Raw genomic sequence first — 20,689 nt, forward strand, 5'->3', positions numbered from 1 at the left:
AGAGGGATACGAGAATCTAGTCCAGAGTATTGTCATTCAACGGCAAATTTTGACACTGGAAGAACTTCAATCAACAGTCTTACTTGGTGAAGAACTCAGGACTCAAGCCATTCATGCATGCAAAGGTCATTCTAATGATCAGGCATTCACAAGAGGCAGAGGCAGAGGCACAAGTAGATCATTCCAGAGAAGTGGTCATCATCAACAAACAAAATCATCATCAGAGTCATAATCAATATCAGCATCATCCTCAGCAACATCAGAATCAGCAAAGAGGAAATCATTCCAATCGAGGAAGATTCCAAGGACGAGGGAATGCATCCACCAACATGTCAAACATTCAGTGCAACTACTGTCATAAGTTTGGACACTATGAAAGAGATTGCCACAAGAAGTAGTGCGACCAAGGCAGTCAATCCAACGAGGGAATTTTCGAGGAAGGGAAAATCATCGTGGTGGACATTCTAGTCACAGTCATTTTGCAAATGAACATGGGATTATGTTTCTTGCGAACGAGGAAATACAGAAGATTGATACGGTAAGCCTACACACTAATTGCAATTCAAAAGAGGATTTCAGCTATCAAGTCGACCAAGCAGAATAGGATCCTTGGTACATCGACAACGGTGCATCATCTCACATGATAAATCATCAGGAATCGTTCACAAAGTTGAAACCATTAGAATGTCAAAATAATGTCATCTACATAGCAGATAATACACCAAATCCAGTTCAAGGGACATGCATTATCCCTATGAACAATTTGACTAGTACGAAAGGATTGGTGAAAGATGTACTCTATGTTTTGAAGCTCAGCAAGAACTTTTTATCATATTAGGTCAAATGACAGAACACAACTATCAGGTCATCTTTGATGGAGATGAATGCACTATCAGAGATAAATCTAGAAGATTTCAGCTAGTAGGAAAAGGTGTCAAGGAAGGACACTTGTACAGAATGCTAGCAACAATACCAAAAATGCATGCCATGTCAGCTCAATCGCAACAGATGCCACTATCCACAAAATGGCACAAGAGATATGGTCATGTCAATTTCAAGAGCTAGTTACATCTCACGAATCAAAATATGACAATCGGGATTCCAAAGCTATAGTTTCTTGGAAAATTTTGTGAAGCATGCTGCTTCAGCAAATAAAAGCAAACCAACTTTAGCAAAAGCACCTCTCGAGCATGAGGTATTCTTGATTTGATACATATAGTTTATGCCCAAACTCGCAACATCAATGGCTCACTTTACTACTTGACTTTCATTGATGACTACAAAAGGTATTGTTGGGTCTACTTTTTGAAAGAGAAATCTGAAGTGTTTTCTAGATTTCAAGAATTCAAATCCATGGTAGAAAACCAAACAGGTAGAAAGATCAAAGACATGAGATCAAATAGAGGAGATGAACACATGTCTTCAGCATTCATGAACTTTGCAGAAGTCACGACATTCAAAGACAATTCACATGTGCAGATACTCCTCAGTAGAATGCAAGAGCTAAAAGGAAGAATGGTACTTTAGCAGACAGCGCTAGAGCAATGCTTAGTGAAAAGCATCTTCCAAATCAGTATTGGGCAAAAGCAATAGCACTACAAACTATTTGCTTAATCGGCTTCCTACTGAACCGATTTAGGGTGTGATACCTTATGAAGCATTCACTAGACATAAGCCACACATTGGGCATATCCGCATATTTGGTTGCATAGCATATGCCCACATACATGATGATCATTGTTGGAAATTGGATGCAAAGTCATGTAAATGCATCATGGTTGGCTACAATGAAGAAAGCAAAGCATACAAGTTGTATGATCCCATCAACTGAAAGGTGATTATATCGAGAGATGTAATCTTTGATGAGGAATCACAATGGAAAAGAGTCAAATACATAGGAGATGGACACACCGATTTCACAGTCATCTACAGAAAAGGCTGATGAGTGAAGAAAAGCAAGAATTGTCAAAAACACCCCAAGCAAAGCCACAGCAGCTTAGACGGTCTACTAGGAAAAGCAGACCACCAGCCAGATTGACATATGCTTAGAAAGGCAAAGCAATTCAGGTGGAAACCACCAACTATGCTCTTATGACTACCATCATGGCTACAGAAGAGCCAGTGTACTTCGAAGATGCAGTAGACAAGCCAAAATGGCAAACTAAAATGAATGAAGAAATGAAAGCTTTGTAAAAGAATAATACGTGGGAATTATGCAACCTTCCACTAGGAAAGAAGGCCATAGCAAACAAATGGGTATACAAAGTGAAGTACAATCCAGATGGAAGTATTCAAAGATACAAAGCCAGACTAGGTGCAAAAGGATTTGCATAGCAATATGGTCAGGATTTTGATGAGACTTATGCTCCAGTAGCAAAGATGGATTCAATACGGTTCTTGATATCACTAGCAACACTCAGCAGATGGAATGTGTACCATCTCGATATCAAGAATGCATTTCTCAATGGTTATCTAGACAAAGAAGTCTACATGCAACAACCAGCAGGTTATGTTGAACCAGGAAAGAAGAATCAGGTTTGCCATCTCAAGAAAAGTCTCTACGGCTTAAGCAAGCACCTAGATGTTGGTACAGTAGAATCGACAAGTATTTTGCTGATTTGGGATACATGAAATCCAATGCAAATCATACTCTCTACTACAAAGTTCAAGGGGAGGACATTACTGTTGAACTTTTGTTTGTAGATGATCTGATTGTGACCGAAAGCAAGGACAGCTTCATCAAAAAGTTAGAACAAGACTTATATGTGCAGAGTTCAACATGAAAGATCTTGGACTTATGCACTATTGTCTTGGAATTGAGTTCTCGAGAGATTCAGACAGCACCTTTATCAGTCAGCTCAAATATGTTGATAGTCTCCTAAAGAAGTTTCATATGGCAGATTGCAAGATTGCTGACACTCCCATGGAATAGAGTTTAAAACTTACAAAAGATTCAAAAAAGCCTACAGTCAATGGTAGATACTACAAGCAGCTCATCAGATCTCTTATATATTTGACTATCACATGGCCAGATATCTGTTATGCAGTAAGCTCACTAGCATAGTTTATGGCAAATCCAAAATAGTCTCACTGGAATGTAGCCAAAAGAGTCTTGAGATACATAAGAAGTACAAGATAGTTTAGGATAGAATACAGAGGAAGTTATCCATGGCTGCATGGATACTGTGACAGTGACTATGGTGGAGATCATGAGACTAGGAGATCCACACAGGGATATGCCTTTTTCCTTGGTCAAGGTGATATATCATGGTTGTCAAACAAACATGCAACTCTCTTTGTCTTTGACTGAAGCAGAATATAGAGCACTGACTACAGGTGCATGTGAGGCTATATGGCTCAGAAGACCATTGTCAGAAATAGATTACTTTGATGAGTCAAAGCCAACAATAATCTACTATGATAATCAATCGGAGCATTGGCCAAGAATCCAATATATCACTCCATGACAAAGCACATTGATGTAAGAGAGCACTTCATCAAAGAAAGAGTGTTACTTGACTGCAGCATTGTGATAGCAAAGGGAATGTTGCAGACATCTTTACCAAACCTCTCGGTAAAGAGCTTTTCGAGAAACATCGACTAGGTCTTGGTTTGATGCAGAGGAAGGACATTCCCATTATAGGGGTGTGATGGAATGTAATGCTCAGTCCTTCTTTGATTCCCTAGAATCATCATCTTGAGGGAAGGCCTACTTCATGATGTTGATCTTGAGGGAAGGTGTTGAGAGATCACACTCAACATCATGTGATCATATGTGCATAGCACTTATCTCCAATAGAGTGCGATAAAGTAAAGGGTTAAATACCCTAACCCTAAATGGGTTTGTATATATTCTACATTTTCAACTAAATCTAGTGTACAGTTAGTCATTTGTGGTGTGCTCTCTAGCTATGCCCTCTCTCCTCATCTCCACTCTTCTCCTCTCCCCTCTTCATATTTTGTCACACCTTGAACGTCACGTCATTCGAGTTGTGCAGCAAGACCTCTTTACTCTTGGATGAATATATGAAGGATAAGGATCCACTTGTAAAGTCCCCTATCGATCCTTCATAAGTGTCTCATGCTAGTAAGGCAACTATCCCAGGGGACTCCAAGGAGGCATCCCTATGGACAAGGGGGCAAACATAGATGAGATGGCCACTGATCTCTTGCATAGAGTGGCCCTAAAACTCAAGGGATGATTAGTAAGAGAAGGTCCCAACAATCCTCACATGTTTCCTAGATTATTGTGCCCAATGTGCTAGATGGGGGAATCATTAGACCTCCTAGTGTCATTTTTCGAGGGTCAACACCCTACTCATGTACCAGCAAAGGCAACCCCTGACCTTAACCCCCCACCCAACCAGTTCAACCAAGGTCAACTTGCTATACAAGGAGCCCCTCCTACCAATCAAGGGCAATACAAGGCCCAAAATCTACCATTGCTACCATTGGTTCTGGGCCCTCAACCCCCACCACCTCGGATTAGCCCTATGAGCCAAGTAATTATTGAAGAACCTCCAAGTGAGTGGGAGGAACCGGATTATGTCCCCCACCAGCGGGTGACTTTGGTCCATACAAAGGGTCCTCATACCAAGTAGGCCGGATAAGTCACTACATCCTTCAAGATTAATAGTATGTTCTAATGTAGTCCCACCCCTCAATCGGGTAGGGATAAGAATACCTTAATGCACACATCGGGCCAATGAGTGTCCTTGCAAGAATAAACCCAACTAGCCAATTGCCTGTTTCAAGTGCCAAGGACCTCACTTACTTAGATACTTCCCTTATAAAGATGATCAACTCTTGCCCCCAGCAGCTACGTATGGCACAAATGCACCGTTAAGCACAAGCGATGGGGTGGATCGCCTCTTTAAGGATGCCCAATGAGGTGAGCCCCAAAGGCGACTCCAGACCTTCAAACTAGTATTAGTTTATTGAGCATTGAAAGGGGCCAGATTTTGTTGGTACCCTTGAATGTGATCACTAGGGCACAAGCAAAGGCTTGGGGACTCAAAAAATAGGCCCAAAGAGATAAGGCAACTTTGACCCCATCGAAGGGAAAGAGTTGTTCAGGAGCCACCAAGATCAGAAAGGGATTCGATATGGTTATCATCCAGAGTGGGTCAGATGAGGACATCGCCACCGTATCCACTTCCACCTTGTCTATAGGTACACGTTTGATGCTAGGATGAGGTGACCATTAGCCTAACGATGAGAACAATATAATCGGTGGACGGTCATGAGAGAAAGGCTTAGGCTCAATGGTGCGTAGTTAATACCCCGACCTTAAAATTGAGAAGCAATGCCTTGAAGAGGCACAACAGCTGGTCCATAAATTCTAGGAAAGATTTGATGAAAGGCTTAGGACTGGTAGGGGGAGGGATACCATACACCCAAGCCACCAAACTCAAAGCAGGGCCTGTAAGACCACCCCTACACTAGATAAGGTAGAGGAAGAGGGCTCGAAGGGAACTTCGGCAAGGAAGTCTCTCTTAAGGCACAAGATGTTTGAGTTAGGACACTAGGTGGCACAAGGCTGCAGAAGAGGAGGACCCTACATCCTTTAATGGATTTGAGGAACTGCAATCAAAAGGACAAGAACCCATCACCAACCTCGAGATGTAGTAGGGCTTGCCGCTTCCTTCTTGTCCACAAAAGTTAAAATGTCTATAGCAACTCTATTGAGGTGAATCTTTTCCGTTGGAGAGACCTATCCAATTGGATGGATGTACTGATGGTCACACCCCAAGAGGTGGTCACCGAGGTAGTGGAAGTCCCCACAGAGGAACCAGGCCCGCTAAAGATTCTAGTTAATAAGCTAGGGCAATACTTTAAGAACAACGACACCAACGCCATGCTCCCAAAGCACGAATTCCATGGCAATATTGGATGGAGGAGCTAGTTTCAGCATCATCACTAAACAATGCTGGGCTAAATGGGGAAGGCTTGACCTCAAAAACACCAACTTGATTGTCAAATTAGCCGAGGGAGCAACAGCCATAGGGGTGTTGAGGGATATTAAGATCAAAACCTTTGGACTCACCCACCATGTTTGATTTGTGGTAATGGATTTCCATGGGCAGCCAGATGGTTACAATGTTGTCCTAGGAAGGCCCTTCATGCACGTGGATGGAATGGTAGTCCTCAAATAGGATCTATTTGCACAAGGATGATCCAATCGTTTGGGTTGACATTCAAACATGGAAGGCCCATTCCTTGACCAACAACTCATTTTCCCCACTGAGTCAGATACTACCCAAATAACCAACTCCAAGAAGGACCTGGGTGAGGATCGAGATGAGCACTGGTATGCTCTATTGCATGAGCCCTACTTCTCACAAAATTCGATGCATTTCCTCACGTACAATAGATATGGTTGAGAGGAATAGGGACAAAAATGGTGGCCCACGATCCCCAAGTGCCTAGAAATATAGTCCCCCTAAATATTATTAACATCCTTAGGGAACCAGAAGAGGTCCAAGGGGTGCAAAAAGTGAAGACGACGAGCCTCCATTGGTTAAGGTACATGGATGCTATCATCGCACACCATGAGTTCTTAAATAATTAGTAAGCTAGGCTAGATAGAGTCAGGGCTCCCTTAGGATCCTTAAAAGTAGAGGAAACACCTCTACAGATAGTTGAGCCACCATCAGAAGTTGCTCCAAGACAATTTGCTCAGCAAAGGCCTTCATCAACCCTCAGTGAGCCACAACCTTATATCTTATGAAATGTGCACTGAAGTCTTGAAATTTGAGGCAACCCCCTAGAATCCACACTTGTCATTATAAGCACTGTGAATGGAAGGATATCACCCGCAATAGGTTGGGTAGAACTACCATATCAAAAAATAACCATTTTGTGTGGCGAGTAGATGTTATGTTATGCATGCAGGTGCGATGGTGGATGAACAAGTCATTCTCGACAAAACTCGGTACTGGGTGGTCAATTGCCAAATTGACTGGCGCAACACATAGCGACACTAACCCATGAGGATCACACATCTGTTATCTCAATCAGCTCTAGAATAGAAAGGACATCTATAAAAAGCTAATGGGACGAAAGGTGTTTGACGAGCACTTGATACAACATAGGTCAGTGGTGCCTAAACCCACTTGGTGGTTGTTTGTGATTGAGCTTTAGGATAGTTTACTTCTTTCATTCTTAAACTAGGCTTGGACTTAATGTGATTGTTGTCCCAAACCATCCTGGTGGTTGTTCCACCATCTTGGTAGTTGGAACATCATGCAACCGTGGCTAGTTTGGCTCAAACACTAGTTATGTGATTGTCTTGAACCAACATGGTTGAACAAAAATTAACAACAATATATTTTGCAATAGAATGGCATTATATTGTTATTGTCCTAAACCAACCTAGTGGTTGGGACATCATGCAACCGTGGCTGGTTCAGCTCAAACACCAGTTATGTGATGATTGTCTTGAACCAACATGGTTGAGTAGAAATTAGCAGCAATATATTTCGCAATAGAACACCAATATATTTTTATTTTACTAAACCAGCCCGATGGTTGGAACATCATGCAACTGTGGCTAGTTCAGCTCAATCACCAGTTATGCGATTGGCTAAAACTAGTGTTGTTGAACAAATATTAGTAGTTGACCAGCCCAACAGTTGAAATTACTATATTTCTTAGTACTTAAATTAGTTAAATTTAATTTCCTACTATTCGGGTCATATACCACTTAATTTCTAGACGAGGACGGCTTGGACTTAATGTGATTGTCCTAAACCATCTCGATGCTAGTTCAAGACAAACAACAGTTTTCTGATTGAAATTGTGAAATTCAGAAATGAAAAGAAATATATTGTTATTTTCTAATCGTGAAATTCAGAAATGAAAAGCAATATAGTTGTTATTGTCTAATATGTGAAGTTGATACTGTCAGGCTAAACCAGGCCTTTGGTTGAAATTCTGACCATGTCTTAAACCAGCTCGGTGGTTGAAATTGTGACCATGTCCTAAACCAACTCGGTGATTGAAATTGTGATTGTCCTAAAACATCTCGGTAGTTGAAATTGTGACTATCCTAAACTAGGCCGGTGGTTGAAACTGTGACCATGACCTAAACTAGCCTGGTGATTGAAATTGTGATTGTCTTAAACTAGCCCGATAGTTGAAATTGTGACTATCCTAATGATTAGTTCAATTATTAAATTCATTATATGTGACTGTGTTAAACTAGCCCGAGGGTTGAAATTGTTTTGTTTTCTCATAGGTTGATTAGTTTAATTAGACCACATTTTTGTGCGTACTGTGTTTTGTATTGATTTCCTCATAGTAGTGAAAAAAGGGGGCTCATTGTACTGTTGTTCCATTCAAAAGACAGCTCATTGTACTATTGTTCCCACATGTTGGGTCAGCAGACGGAGTTGTATCTCAAGTTTATGGATCATAATCTTGACACTTCAATTGGGTAGAGGAGATTTGAACATTGTAAGCCCTGGTACATCATGGAACTCAAAGACAAGAATGTTTGCTGTTGCAAAACACACATAGACACTGGAAAGCTATGAACGACTTGAGATCTGATCATGTTGGAGCATTGCTCCATGGGGATCAATGCCCATGTCTCCCTGATGAATGCGCAGTTTGTATCCTCATCATGTGTTGCAAGGGAGACTAGGTTTTGTAGCTTAAGGTCTCTATGGGAGCCAATGGTTTGTCCAAAGGGAAACCATGAGTGGCACTGCATCTAATGCAATCGTGGCATATGCAAGCATTGTAGTATGAAGATGAAGAAGAAGACATTTCATGTCTATCCAATTTAAATGAGGGAAGACAACCATGTTGCTCTAAATGGAGGAGATTTGAAAATGTCAATGTTGAAGGAGCCGATAAAAAGAGATGGCTAACATCATATGAGAGCACTCAGTTGAGGGAGCTTATAGGTCACATGGTTCAATCCATCCTAAAATATGTGCTTCACAATTTCACGGCCAACCAGCAGAATAAGCAGTGCCTTGCCAATTTTCCCCATGGCACTATTGTCTCTATCATAGATTTCGCTAAAAATTATTCATTTCAAGAATAAGATGAGATACAGTGCTCACTGGTACAACAAGCAGATAACAATTCTTGTGCATATCATGTACAATAATTTGCTTGATCCTTCTATGACTAATGCCAATATGCTTGCTAACTCATAGGAGTCCAGGTCAATGTAATGCACATACCATTTCTACATTTCAGATGATAGGGAACATGACACCTTATTTGTGCAGCATGTTTTTCTATTGCATCAAGAATGGCTGAAAAAGTAAAACCCCCATGCAGAAAATATACAACATTGGGTGTGGTCAGATGGTGCTTCCTCTCAATTTAAATCAGCTCACCTCTCAATTTAAATCAACTCATGGATTCTACTTTGTCTCAAGCTTCAAATCTCTGATCGATCTAGACATGATGTGGAATTTATTTGGGTCTAGCCATGGCAAGGGTGAACATGATGGATGTGGTGCCATTATTAAGCAAGCTCTATTTAAATACCAATTAACATGCCCCAAGAAAAGCTCAATGATGCCCATGATGCTGTAACATGGCTTACAGCCAACCTCTGCACAGGCGCACATTCAACATATAGTAAACAAAGACTTAAGAATAGTGTAGTACGCAGAGTGTTCCATGAAGTGAAAGTGGATGAAGTACAAAGGAGAAGCCGACATGATTGCGAGAAAATTAAAGGAGTTCGTGGTTTGCACATCATATGGGGCTTTTCAAACAACCACCTGATCAAAACAATAAAAACTTTCAAGTTTCTGCAGCGTGTGCATCATAGCGGATCATGACAATTGTGAGAACATTGCAACTGTGAAGACATGGGAGCGAGTTCAAGTTCTCCCGCTACATTCAGATGGAGTGACAAACAATGGAGAGACAAATAATGACTCGCCAAATGAGGAAGATGACCCATACTATTTCTAACTATTGGGTATTGGAATGGTCCTAATTTCTAACCATTTGGGTAAGAGGAACGGAGTCGACTCCCATGGGGGAAATCCACTAATTAACTCCGTGTAGTGTATTACTAAGCACTTGGTAGTGAGACGATAAACTAGGAGAAGAATTTGAAGTAGACGATGGGAAACACTAATGCATTTTGCAAGCTGATGGTGAGAAGAATTCTCGACAAGGAAAGCATGGTGATATCTAAACCTTCTTGCTTATTCTTTTTCCTTTGCTCGGGAAAAGCTTGCAAAAGACCTTTATGAACCTTTATCTAAACTCTTTCAATCTTCGGGCAAAGCCTTTACAAAAACATTATGAGCTTTTATGCTATTCCTATTTGGGCATGCTTTAGCTTTTACAATTTGTGTTATAGGAGCTTGAACAATTGGCAGCCTGTGTTGTCAAAGTTGGGAATGTATGGCTCCACATTCTACACATAAGCGTCAAAAGGGGGCAATCAAGATAAGTAGAGGAGAAGTCTCGCAAGGCTAGATGAGGCAATTTGGTTGATACAATATTGCAAACTTATGGGCAAAGCCACAACAAAAGCTAGCACAAATTAAAGTTTTTGGGATGGTTATGAAGGTGTAGGAACGATTTTCAAGACATCATGCGGTGCCATGAAGAAAATATGGATTGAAGAAAGTCAACCAATTACAAATGTTCGAGAAAAAGATGAAATTATGGACAAACCTTCAATATATATAATAATATATATATATATATATATTTGTAGGCCAGAGAGAGAGAGAGAGAGAGATAGAGAGAGAGAGAGAGAGAGAGAGAGAGAGAGAAAGAGACAAACATTGTATTCAAAAAAATTGGACTTGTATAAAGTCCAATTCCAAAACTAGACTAAATACAAGTCCAATTTTTTTAAATATCATAGTCCCATGGTTTTTTTTCCATATACTTCAAATCAAATATTGCAATATTGGTTGAAACTTTACACACCCACTTACATAGAGTAACCATTGGCAGTTTTTCTAGCAAACTTTGAAAACCCAAATTTAGTCAAATTACCAAATACTAGATAAGCTTACAAAAGTACCTTCTATGATTAACCAAATAATTACAATTTGGTCGACACCACATAGTTTTGAACCAAAGTCGTAAGTATATCAAGATGACTTGTTCTCTTGGAGAGATGGTGTACATATACACCTTCTTGGTGTAAAAATACATTGTTTAAGTGTAGGCCATTCTCAATTATAATTGGATGCCTGCTTGTTTCGACCAACTTTATGATGAAGGGTGGGGCTTGTCCCCCTATATTGTCACTCGGGAATCCAAGTGGAAGCAAAAAATGCATGTAGCGGAGAGAACTTTTTGATATATATATATATATGATTTGATTTGATATCTATTCAACTCAAAAATGCAAATTTTTTCGAAATTTCCAATTTTCAAAAATTTCCCAAAATTTTGATTTTTTAATAAAAAATTCTCCAAAACATTTTCCTAAAAGATTTTTTTTTTAATGATTTTTAAAAATCAACATAAGTTTAATATATATTCAATTGACCTATATATCTTATATAAATTTAAATCAAAACATACAAGCTAATCTAATATTAATCTAGCTAGTTAATTAATCTAAATCAAACTAATCAAGCTTATATTACTTAGTATATATTCAATTGACCTATATATCTTATATAAATTTAATTCAATAGTATACCATATATTAATAATTTTGAATAGATTAAGCGATTAATTAATCTTACTTTAAATATATTAATTTAGGAAGATTATATTAAAAATATTAATTTCAAACTAAATATATTAATTTAGAAAGATTATATTAAAAATATTAATTTCAAAATAGTAATTAATTAATTTAAATAGAGTATCTTATATTAAATAAATTAATTTAATTAATTAAAATGGATCAGTTTAAAAATAGTAATTAATGAATTTAAATAGAGTAACTTAAAATATATTAATTTAATTAATTCAAATAGATTCACTTAAATTAATTATAGATTTACTTAAATTACTTAGAGATTAATTTAAATAGATTTAATTAATTTGAATAGACTAATTTAAATAAATTGATTTAAGTAGATCAACATAAATAGAGTCATTTCATTGATTTACTATTTTCCATTAATTTAAATAGATTAATTTAAAAATAGTCAGTAATTAATTTAAATAGATTAACTTAAATTTATTATATATAAACTTAAATTAGTTCAATTTAATTCAATTAGTTTAACTTAATCTATTCCATTTAAACCGATTTTAATCTATTTAAATTAAATTTATTTATAAAAATTCAATCTATTTAAATTAAGTTAATTTCAATAGATTAAATTAGATTAATTTTAATAGATTAAATTAATTAAAATAGGCTAAATTAACTCAACTTAATTTAATATGTAAGTAATCTTTTTTTAATCTAATTAGATTTTAAATTTTAATCTAATAATTTACTAATCTCCTTGAATTAATTTAATTTAGATTAACTTAAATTAAATAGATTAGCTTAATTAATTTTAATAGATTAACTAAAACTTTATTATAAATTAATTGAATTTAACTCAATTAGATTAAATTTATATAATTTAATTAGATTAGTTTAAAAAATAGTAAGTAATTAATTTAAATAGATTAACTTAAATTTAATATAAATAAACTTAATTTAATTTAATTTAATTCAATTAGTTTAACTTAATTTAAATAAATAAATTTAATTTAATAGATTAAATTTAATAGATTAAATTTATAAAAATAGGTTAAATTAACTCATCTTAATTTAATATGTAAGTAATCTTAATCTAATTTAATCTAATGAGTTATTAATCTCCTTGAATTAATTTAATTTAGATTAACTTAAATTAAATAGATTAATTTAATTAATTGAAATAGATTAACTAAATTTTATTATAAATTAACTTAATTTAATTAGATAAAAATAGTTTAATTTAAATATATTAAGTTAATTTCATTAGATTAAATTAATTAAAATAGGTTAAATTTTCTCATCTTAATTTAATATGTAAGTAATCTTTTTTTAATCTAATAATTTATTAATTTTTTTTTATTAATTAATTAAATTGATTATAGAATTAATTGGTTAATTAACTTAAATACATTAACTTGAATTAATTAATTTAACTTAAATTAATTAATCTAATTAAACTAAATCAATGTAATTTATCTAATTAAAGTAAATTAAACTAAATCGAACTAAATTAATATAACTAAACTAAAGTAAATCTAACTAAACTAAACAAACTCTAACTAAATTAACTAGATTAATTAATCTAATTAAACTAACTAAATGAATCTAATTAACGTAACTAAACTCAATTAAACTAAATCTAATATAGTGAATCTAATTAATCTAATTTAAACTAAACTAACGCAAGGTTAACCTAAGCAAACTACTAACCTAATGTAACCAGTAAGCTAACCTAACCTCGCTTGTGACCTAACCCCTAACCTAACCGCATCTCTCCCCCCCTCCCTTGAAAATACGTTTTGTGTAAAATCCAAACTTGGTGACAATACGTTGCTGCCAGCGTCAGAAGCGATTCCCTTGACAAACTCTCTCCTTGTCATTATTTTTGCTTCAAGATTCGTTGCAGCGTCCATAAGAGCCTTCTCAGCCATGGTTCCCCTTGCCTCCCTCGCTGTGGGATCCTCGCCATCGCAGCATATCATTGGGCTCCTACGCGGGAAGGACTTGCACATCGCGGGACCGAGATTGATTGAGAAAATTGAATTGCGTGGCAAGAGAGGAGGTATCCGCACGCTTGGCGTGATGCGAGGGGCTGCAAAGGAGGCAGAGCGCTTTTGCGGGGTGGGTTGAGCCGCCTGCCTGCCGTGTGAAAGCAGAGCAAGGGGTTGCAGGAGGGAGACAAAAGAGAGCAGGATATAGTGATAGTGGACTAGGGAGGCAAGCACGAGGAGGGCGAGAAACCCAACGACAGATATTTGAGGAAGGCCGAAGGCCAACTCAACAGTGAAATTGGCTCAAGTTTCCTAGCTGTGGCACACTCAACTATGAAATTTGAATGAGCAGAGACTCGAGAGAGAATGAGAGCCAAGGAGAGATCTCCATCCGGCTTGATTTCTTCTCCAATCATGAGTGATAATCAGCTCGCTTCAGCTCGCAATGACATTTTATCATCGCGTGACTCCTTCCATGATGATTCTTGCATCTCTCGTGCACCAAGCTCCCCTATGAATCTGTAGAGGATGTCTTCAACAATGCCCCCAAAAATCCCACTACCGGAAGCCACAAGATCAGAATGGCTAGATGGAGAAGATGGAGCTTCGATGGATGAGGAGGATTTGATCGATTGATGAAGAAGAAAGAAAAGCTGATGAAAAGAAGAACGATGTTGCACTCCAGACATTTTGGTTCTTCTTGCCTTCGCCACCTGGATTACTACTAGAGATTGGATCCGCCAAGAACGAGAAATTTCTTTTTTACTTCCGTCAATCCAGGCAAAAGATTCACTAGCATGCAAACGACTCAACCGGGGGACAAATTTTTAGGCTCGTTGTGCGATCATCTTCAGATCGAGTGAAAAGATTTACGTCTCTACACGATTTTGCAAGCCCTCACATCTATGATCCAAGAAAGTGCTCAGGTCTGAGATCCTTTCAATGCTCAGGAGCCCATTTTAAGAGAAAAAAATTTTAAATTTAAAAATTTTGTGTAAAGAGAGGGAAAGATGGGCGGGAAGAGTTTTTTTGAAAGGTCTAGGAATATATTTCACAAGTACAAGCTAGTGAGAAGGCTTTCAACTTCTTGTAAGATTCTAGAAAAAAGTCCAAAATCAAAATGAAGGTAATGTGAAACATATGGTGTACGCCACATCTCCTCTTTTTTTTGAACATGTAGCTCATCTAGAGAAAGAATACAAAATTGAGCAAAATGATGAATTTACATATGGCATATGTCACATCTCCTCTTTCTTTTGAACATGTAGCTCATTTAGAGAAAATATACAAAACTGAGCAAAATGATTAATTCACATATGGCGTACGCAATATGTTGTTTTAGAGAAGGCTTCCTTTGAAAGTACCTTCATCTACATATTTCTAAATTTGAGAAAAAAATAAATTAATAGCAAAAAATGTTGTTTTAGAGAAGGCTTTCTTTGAAGGTGTGCCTTCCTTTTAGCCACACCTTCATCTAAAAATTTCTAAATTTGAGAAAAAAAATTAATAGCAAAAAATGAGGGTTTTAAAGAAAACGTTTCTACTTTGTTTTTTTACTTTCCAAAAAACATAAATTCACTTTTGAAGGATATTTTCAATTTTATATCTCAAAATGGGGGTTTTCTAGATATTTTATTTTTTCTCTAAATTACTAGCAAAAATGAGCTTTTTTCAAAAAACGTTTACGAATTTTGAACTTTTTTGCATTTTTTTTCAAAAAAATATAATTTCACATTTGGATTTTTTTTTCAATTTGATAGCTCAAAATGGCGGTTTACTAAAAGAATTCTTCACAATTCGATTTTTTTTCAATTTAATTTAAAAAAGATAGGGTTTTTTTTAAATACTTATACACTTTAATTTTTTTTTCTAATTTTATACCATTAAATTAGGGTTTAGGGTTTAGCGTTTAGGGTATAGGGTTTCAAAAAGAAAACAAGGAAACATGTGTGTCAAACCATGCAAATGATGTTCCAAGGGTATGATTCTTTGCAAGGAGGCCTATGCAAAGTATCATGCACATCCAAAACACAAGAAGCATGTTTTATGCTTTTAATACTCATGCAAGATCCATGGTTCAAGTGAGCAAGGAAATATGCATGTCAACTTGTGTAAATGATATTCCAGGTGTCTGATCCTTTGCACAAGTGTCTGATACGTTGCACATGCCTTAATCTCACTAAAGTTAGGCTTGTGCAAAGCATCATGTCCATCAAAGATACATACATAGGTTAGAAATACACCCTTGCATGATTCATGGAAAGAAAGATGAATACTAGGACTTGTCTACTACGATGAGTTAGAGATGCGCTCCACTGGGTCTCTCTCTCTCTCTCTCTCTCACACACACACACACACACACACACACACCTCCCCTCTCTCTCTCTCTCTCAACCCCCCCCTCTCTCTCTCTCTGTCTCTCTCTCTCACCCCCCCTCCCCCCCCCCCCCTCTCTCTCTCTCTCTCTCTCTCTCTCTCTCTCTCTCTCTCATACTCTCTCTCTCATAGTATGTCAAACCACGTTTACTAACTCCCTCTCTCTCTCTCTCTCTCTCTCTCTCTCTCTCTCTCTCTCTCTCTCTCTCTCTCTCTCTCATACTCTCTCTCTCATAGTGTGTCAAGCCACATTTACTAACTCCCCTCTCTCTCTCTCTCTCTCTCTCTCGCTCTCTCACACACACACACACACACACACATGCTCATGCATGCGTGCACACACATATACACATGCACACAGACACACACACACACATATGCACACGAGTGCACACACACATATATATAATTTTTAAATATGTATATTATATATATATATATACATATATATATATATAATATGTAATAATACATAATAGGTTATATAATCCCCTCTCCTTCTCTCTCTCTCTCTCTCTCTCTCTCTCTCTCTTTGTGTGTGTGTGTGTGTGTGTCCCCGCGTGTGAGATTATAGGTCAACATGTACAGTTGCAGAGTGTCAGAGTTCCAAATGCCATATGTTTTAAACGTTAATATATGCTAATATATTAAAATCTTAATATATTTGAAAATAAACATCTATATTTGATACTAAATAAATATATTTAAATCTTAATTTATATGAAAGTTTTTTTTTAATTACAATATATATTTTGGATCTTAATATATCATAATATATTAAAACATTAAATTATTTTAATTAATTGTAATAAATATTATATTTAAATACTTGTTAAATTAATATATATTAAATAAATATATTATTTTAGTCTTAGTGTTTAGGGTTAGGGTTTAGATCCTAAACACTTCAATTATTTTAGAAGAAATTAAAAAATATATTTTTTCATTACTAAATTAAATGATCTTTATTTCCAATGCAGGATTTCACTCTTGAAGAGGGTTTAGATGTGGTATTATATAGAAAAAATGAAGTGGTTGCATTTGTGTTGCTCGGATAGCACATTCACAGCATTATGGTATGAACCCAAACCATCAAAAAATCTCCCAAAGAGGTATACAATGAAACAACTTTATGAGGGTTGTTTGGAAAAGATCCTTTATGTCCTATACAATTATACATGGATACTCTACTTTTCCTTAAATACAATTCGGTGTAATATTGGCTGTGTAGATCATAATCTTGGAGACTTCCAATGGTTACATTTTTGTAAACCATTCCTTATGCCTTTCACATAAAATGATGCTCTAACTCTCAACATACCATTGATCCTCACCATTCTTTTGCATTCTTGGCATGGTAACTCCATTCACCTTTTGATTATGTAACTAGCTACATTTCTTCATCCATATTTTCAATGAAAATATAGATGTTTTTCGCTTTTAGGTCCACCATAAGTTTCCATTTCTTAATTTTCATGATGAGTATGACTTTGTCCCTCAAAAAACTCCCTTATTGTTGTTGTTTTAATCACTCAATCATATTGCTTCTTTTTGTAATTTTTTGTAATCCTCTTTCATAACATTCAAATTTGTGATAGTAGTTGCTTTGAATATTTTGACACATTTTTTAAAGAAATTTTCTCCTACTTCATCTGTTTTGATAATTTTCTTTTGAATGTTTATGATGAGATAATTCTATATCATTTTGTTGTTGATATTGATCTTGATGTCCACTACTTTGAATTGTTGATGTGCCCCTTCCTCTACCTCTATTAGAGGTTGCAAAATCTTTTGCACTTGCATGTCCTTTCCTCTATTAGAATTTCTTCCTCTGTTTGGATAATATTCTCTTGCATGTTGATGTTAATAATTTCCTTGATTCCTATTTTGTTGTTTTGTGGATATGCCCCTTCCTCTACCCTTATTGGAAGCCAAAAGCTTTTTCACTTGATTGTAATTTAACCTTTCCTAGAATCACCTATTTCGTTAATTCTTCACCCAATAAGATTTATTTAGTTCTTCCAATGTTAGTACTTGCTTTTGAATTGTTAATCTTTAAGGTTCGTTCTTTTTTTTTTTTTCCAAGTCCATTGAGGATGACTTGCACTATTTCTTTAGACTTTAGAGATTCCTTATTGTTGCACCATTGAGTATGACTTGCTGTATTCTTTAGAATTCATATTTCCTTCTATTGTTGCAAGTTGTGTAATGATCCTTAGTACATATGCATGTGATTATTCATTGCTCTGATAAAAGATCTAATTGATTTGACATCTTGATGTCAAAATCCTATAACTATTATTGGATTTATACAACATTGCACACATATCCCATGTCCCCTTTGATGTTTTTAGTGTTTTCAATTTCCCAAACTTTCATGGAATAATCAAGAAAAATATCAACAGGGTATAGGACCAATCATCAAGGGATTCCCAAAGACAAATCATCAAGGGAATCCTATATATCCAAGCACCAAACTAGTTGCATGTAGAATGAAGCACTCTACTATCGCATAATCAAATTCTTTGCAGAGGGGGTGCTGTGGGAGAGAACTCATTGCAGAGGAAAGTGGCACATAATAGCCCATAGGGAGGAAAGAAAGGGAGAGTGTAGAGGGATGTGGTGGGATGAGAGGTCTTGGGAGAGTAGGGGTAGTTGCCAATGGGGAAAAGGGGGGAATTGAGAATGCATAGGGATGATGTAGATAGAAAGAGAGTGTGCGATGGGAAAAGGAGCAATCATGAGAGGGAAGGGAATGGGAAAGAGGGGGACATAAATTAGAATGGAGGGATGGGGGATAGATTCAAAACATAGGATGAGGGAGAGTACGTAATTAAATGAAATGAAACAAGTCCCCCTACAAGAAAAGAAGGCCAAGGATATGACGCCATTTTTGAAAAGTAATTTTCATCGCAACAATAGCCATGCCGACTTTTGTGAGTCTTCTTGGAATCATGACTCACATGGATTAAATTCAAAGTGTATAAAAAAGGAGTGTGTCTAGGTAAGAGAATGAGAAGATTTGAAAGGTGAGAGTATTGCTCAAGGGGGGGAGAGATGGAGCATGGTGGTAGGGGGGGAGGGGATGGAAAGCAAGTATGAGGGAAGAGATGAGAGCTCATGGTGGAGCTAAAGGGGAAATCTATTAGTGCGTAAATATAACAAGACAAGATAATGGGAGAAGACATATATGTGTGTCCTTCTTGGCTTGCACAGCATCCTCTTAGCCAACTTACTTCAATAAGGAGACCTCCAACATGTACAAGGTAGGGGAGAGCTTCTTCTATGTGAGTGTAATGGCTAAATATATTCAATTGGCATTGATTGCCCTTAGACTCCATTTCCACATAAATCAAGGCCCAATATCTTGTGTGATTACGTGACTCATATGTGTCTTCCATTTTCACATCTCCAAGGTGGGGGAGAGCTTCTTCCATGTGAGGGTCATGGCTGAATAACTTCAAATGGGTGCAACAACCCTTAGCCCCTATTTCACATAAATCAAGGCCAATACCCTATGTCAAGATTGGGTGACTCATATGCATTGATAGTTATATAAAAATTATACAAATGATAATGTACCTATGAGGACAAGTGGAGAGATGCATGCCACATCATCATAGCTTCTCCATTTTATAATATTATCCCATGGACTAAGACAACCACCCTATTCATCAATATACACATAATTGGATGTACAATTTGATTAAGATCACCCCACATCCTACCTATATACACCCCTAAGAAACCACTCCAAGAATAGTATTTGTCTCTAATCTATCCTTCAACATCAAATTTAATAGGCCTAGGTCATAATGGCTCATCAAACATTTTTAAGTTGAAGTTCATAAATTTTTACAAAGGCTTATGGTAATTATTGCATTTACACTTCGAAGTAACCCGACACTCCATTCCCTATCTTTGCATGCCTACACCTGAATGCCTTCACCAATAGCAACTATCGACCATTTAGCGATCATTCCTCACTTATTAACTTCCTCTACGGCTTGACATCTACCTACCTCCTTGCATTCAATGTTGGCCAATTACTAAAATCATGCTGCCAATAATAATTGCCACAAGCGGGAATAAAATTGATGTCTTTTTTTTTCCCAGTTTTTGCAAACCCTATCATCTGACTTTTGCACCTCTAGCACACTTTCCATGAACTAAACCAATTGCTACATGTGCCATTGCATCTAATGTACATACTATGTTGTTAACCTGTATTGTACAACCCATTCAAGCTACCACTCGCCTACACGTGCCAACCACTAGCAATTTCTGCATGTCATGCTACCACATCAACTACCATGTCAGCTACATACCACATAAGCACTAGGTCATGCTACCACATCAACTACCCTGTCACCTACATACCACATTAGCACCTAGTGCCATGCCACATTAGCACATAGCACATCATCAATACACACCATGATTGTACCAACTAAGCACACAATGCTCCATAAGCATGGGTATCTTAGTACACCCCTACATATTAAAAGAACTCCCATGTCATCTTTTTTTTCCTATATTTACGATAATTTTTCTACACATCTGACGTAAGAATTAATGAATGATTATGCTACATGAGCTTCATACATCCATCCAGAGATCAAACTCTATAAAAGCCAACCTATTGACGGTTATCACACTTGCTCAC

General features: G+C 36.8%; 1 protein-coding gene across 1 annotated transcript in view; it reads right to left on the reverse strand.

The window, feature by feature from the left end:
- LOC147905262 (uncharacterized) overlaps positions 1–13,587 on the reverse strand; it is a 46,995-nt gene extending 33,408 nt beyond the window's left edge. The window contains exon 1 of the mRNA XM_087378841.1: positions 13,473–13,587. Coding sequence (XP_087234967.1) covers positions 13,473–13,587 — 115 coding nt within the window. The remainder of the gene's footprint in view (positions 1–13,472) is intronic.
- Positions 13,588–20,689: the final 7,102 nt, after the last annotated feature.

The sequence above is a fragment of the Dipteris shenzhenensis genome, chromosome 1 (genome assembly GCF_047967505.1).
Source record: "Dipteris shenzhenensis isolate YYH24624 ecotype China chromosome 1, Dip_SZ_1.0, whole genome shotgun sequence".
NCBI classification, from domain to species: domain Eukaryota; kingdom Viridiplantae; phylum Streptophyta; class Polypodiopsida; order Gleicheniales; family Dipteridaceae; genus Dipteris; species Dipteris shenzhenensis.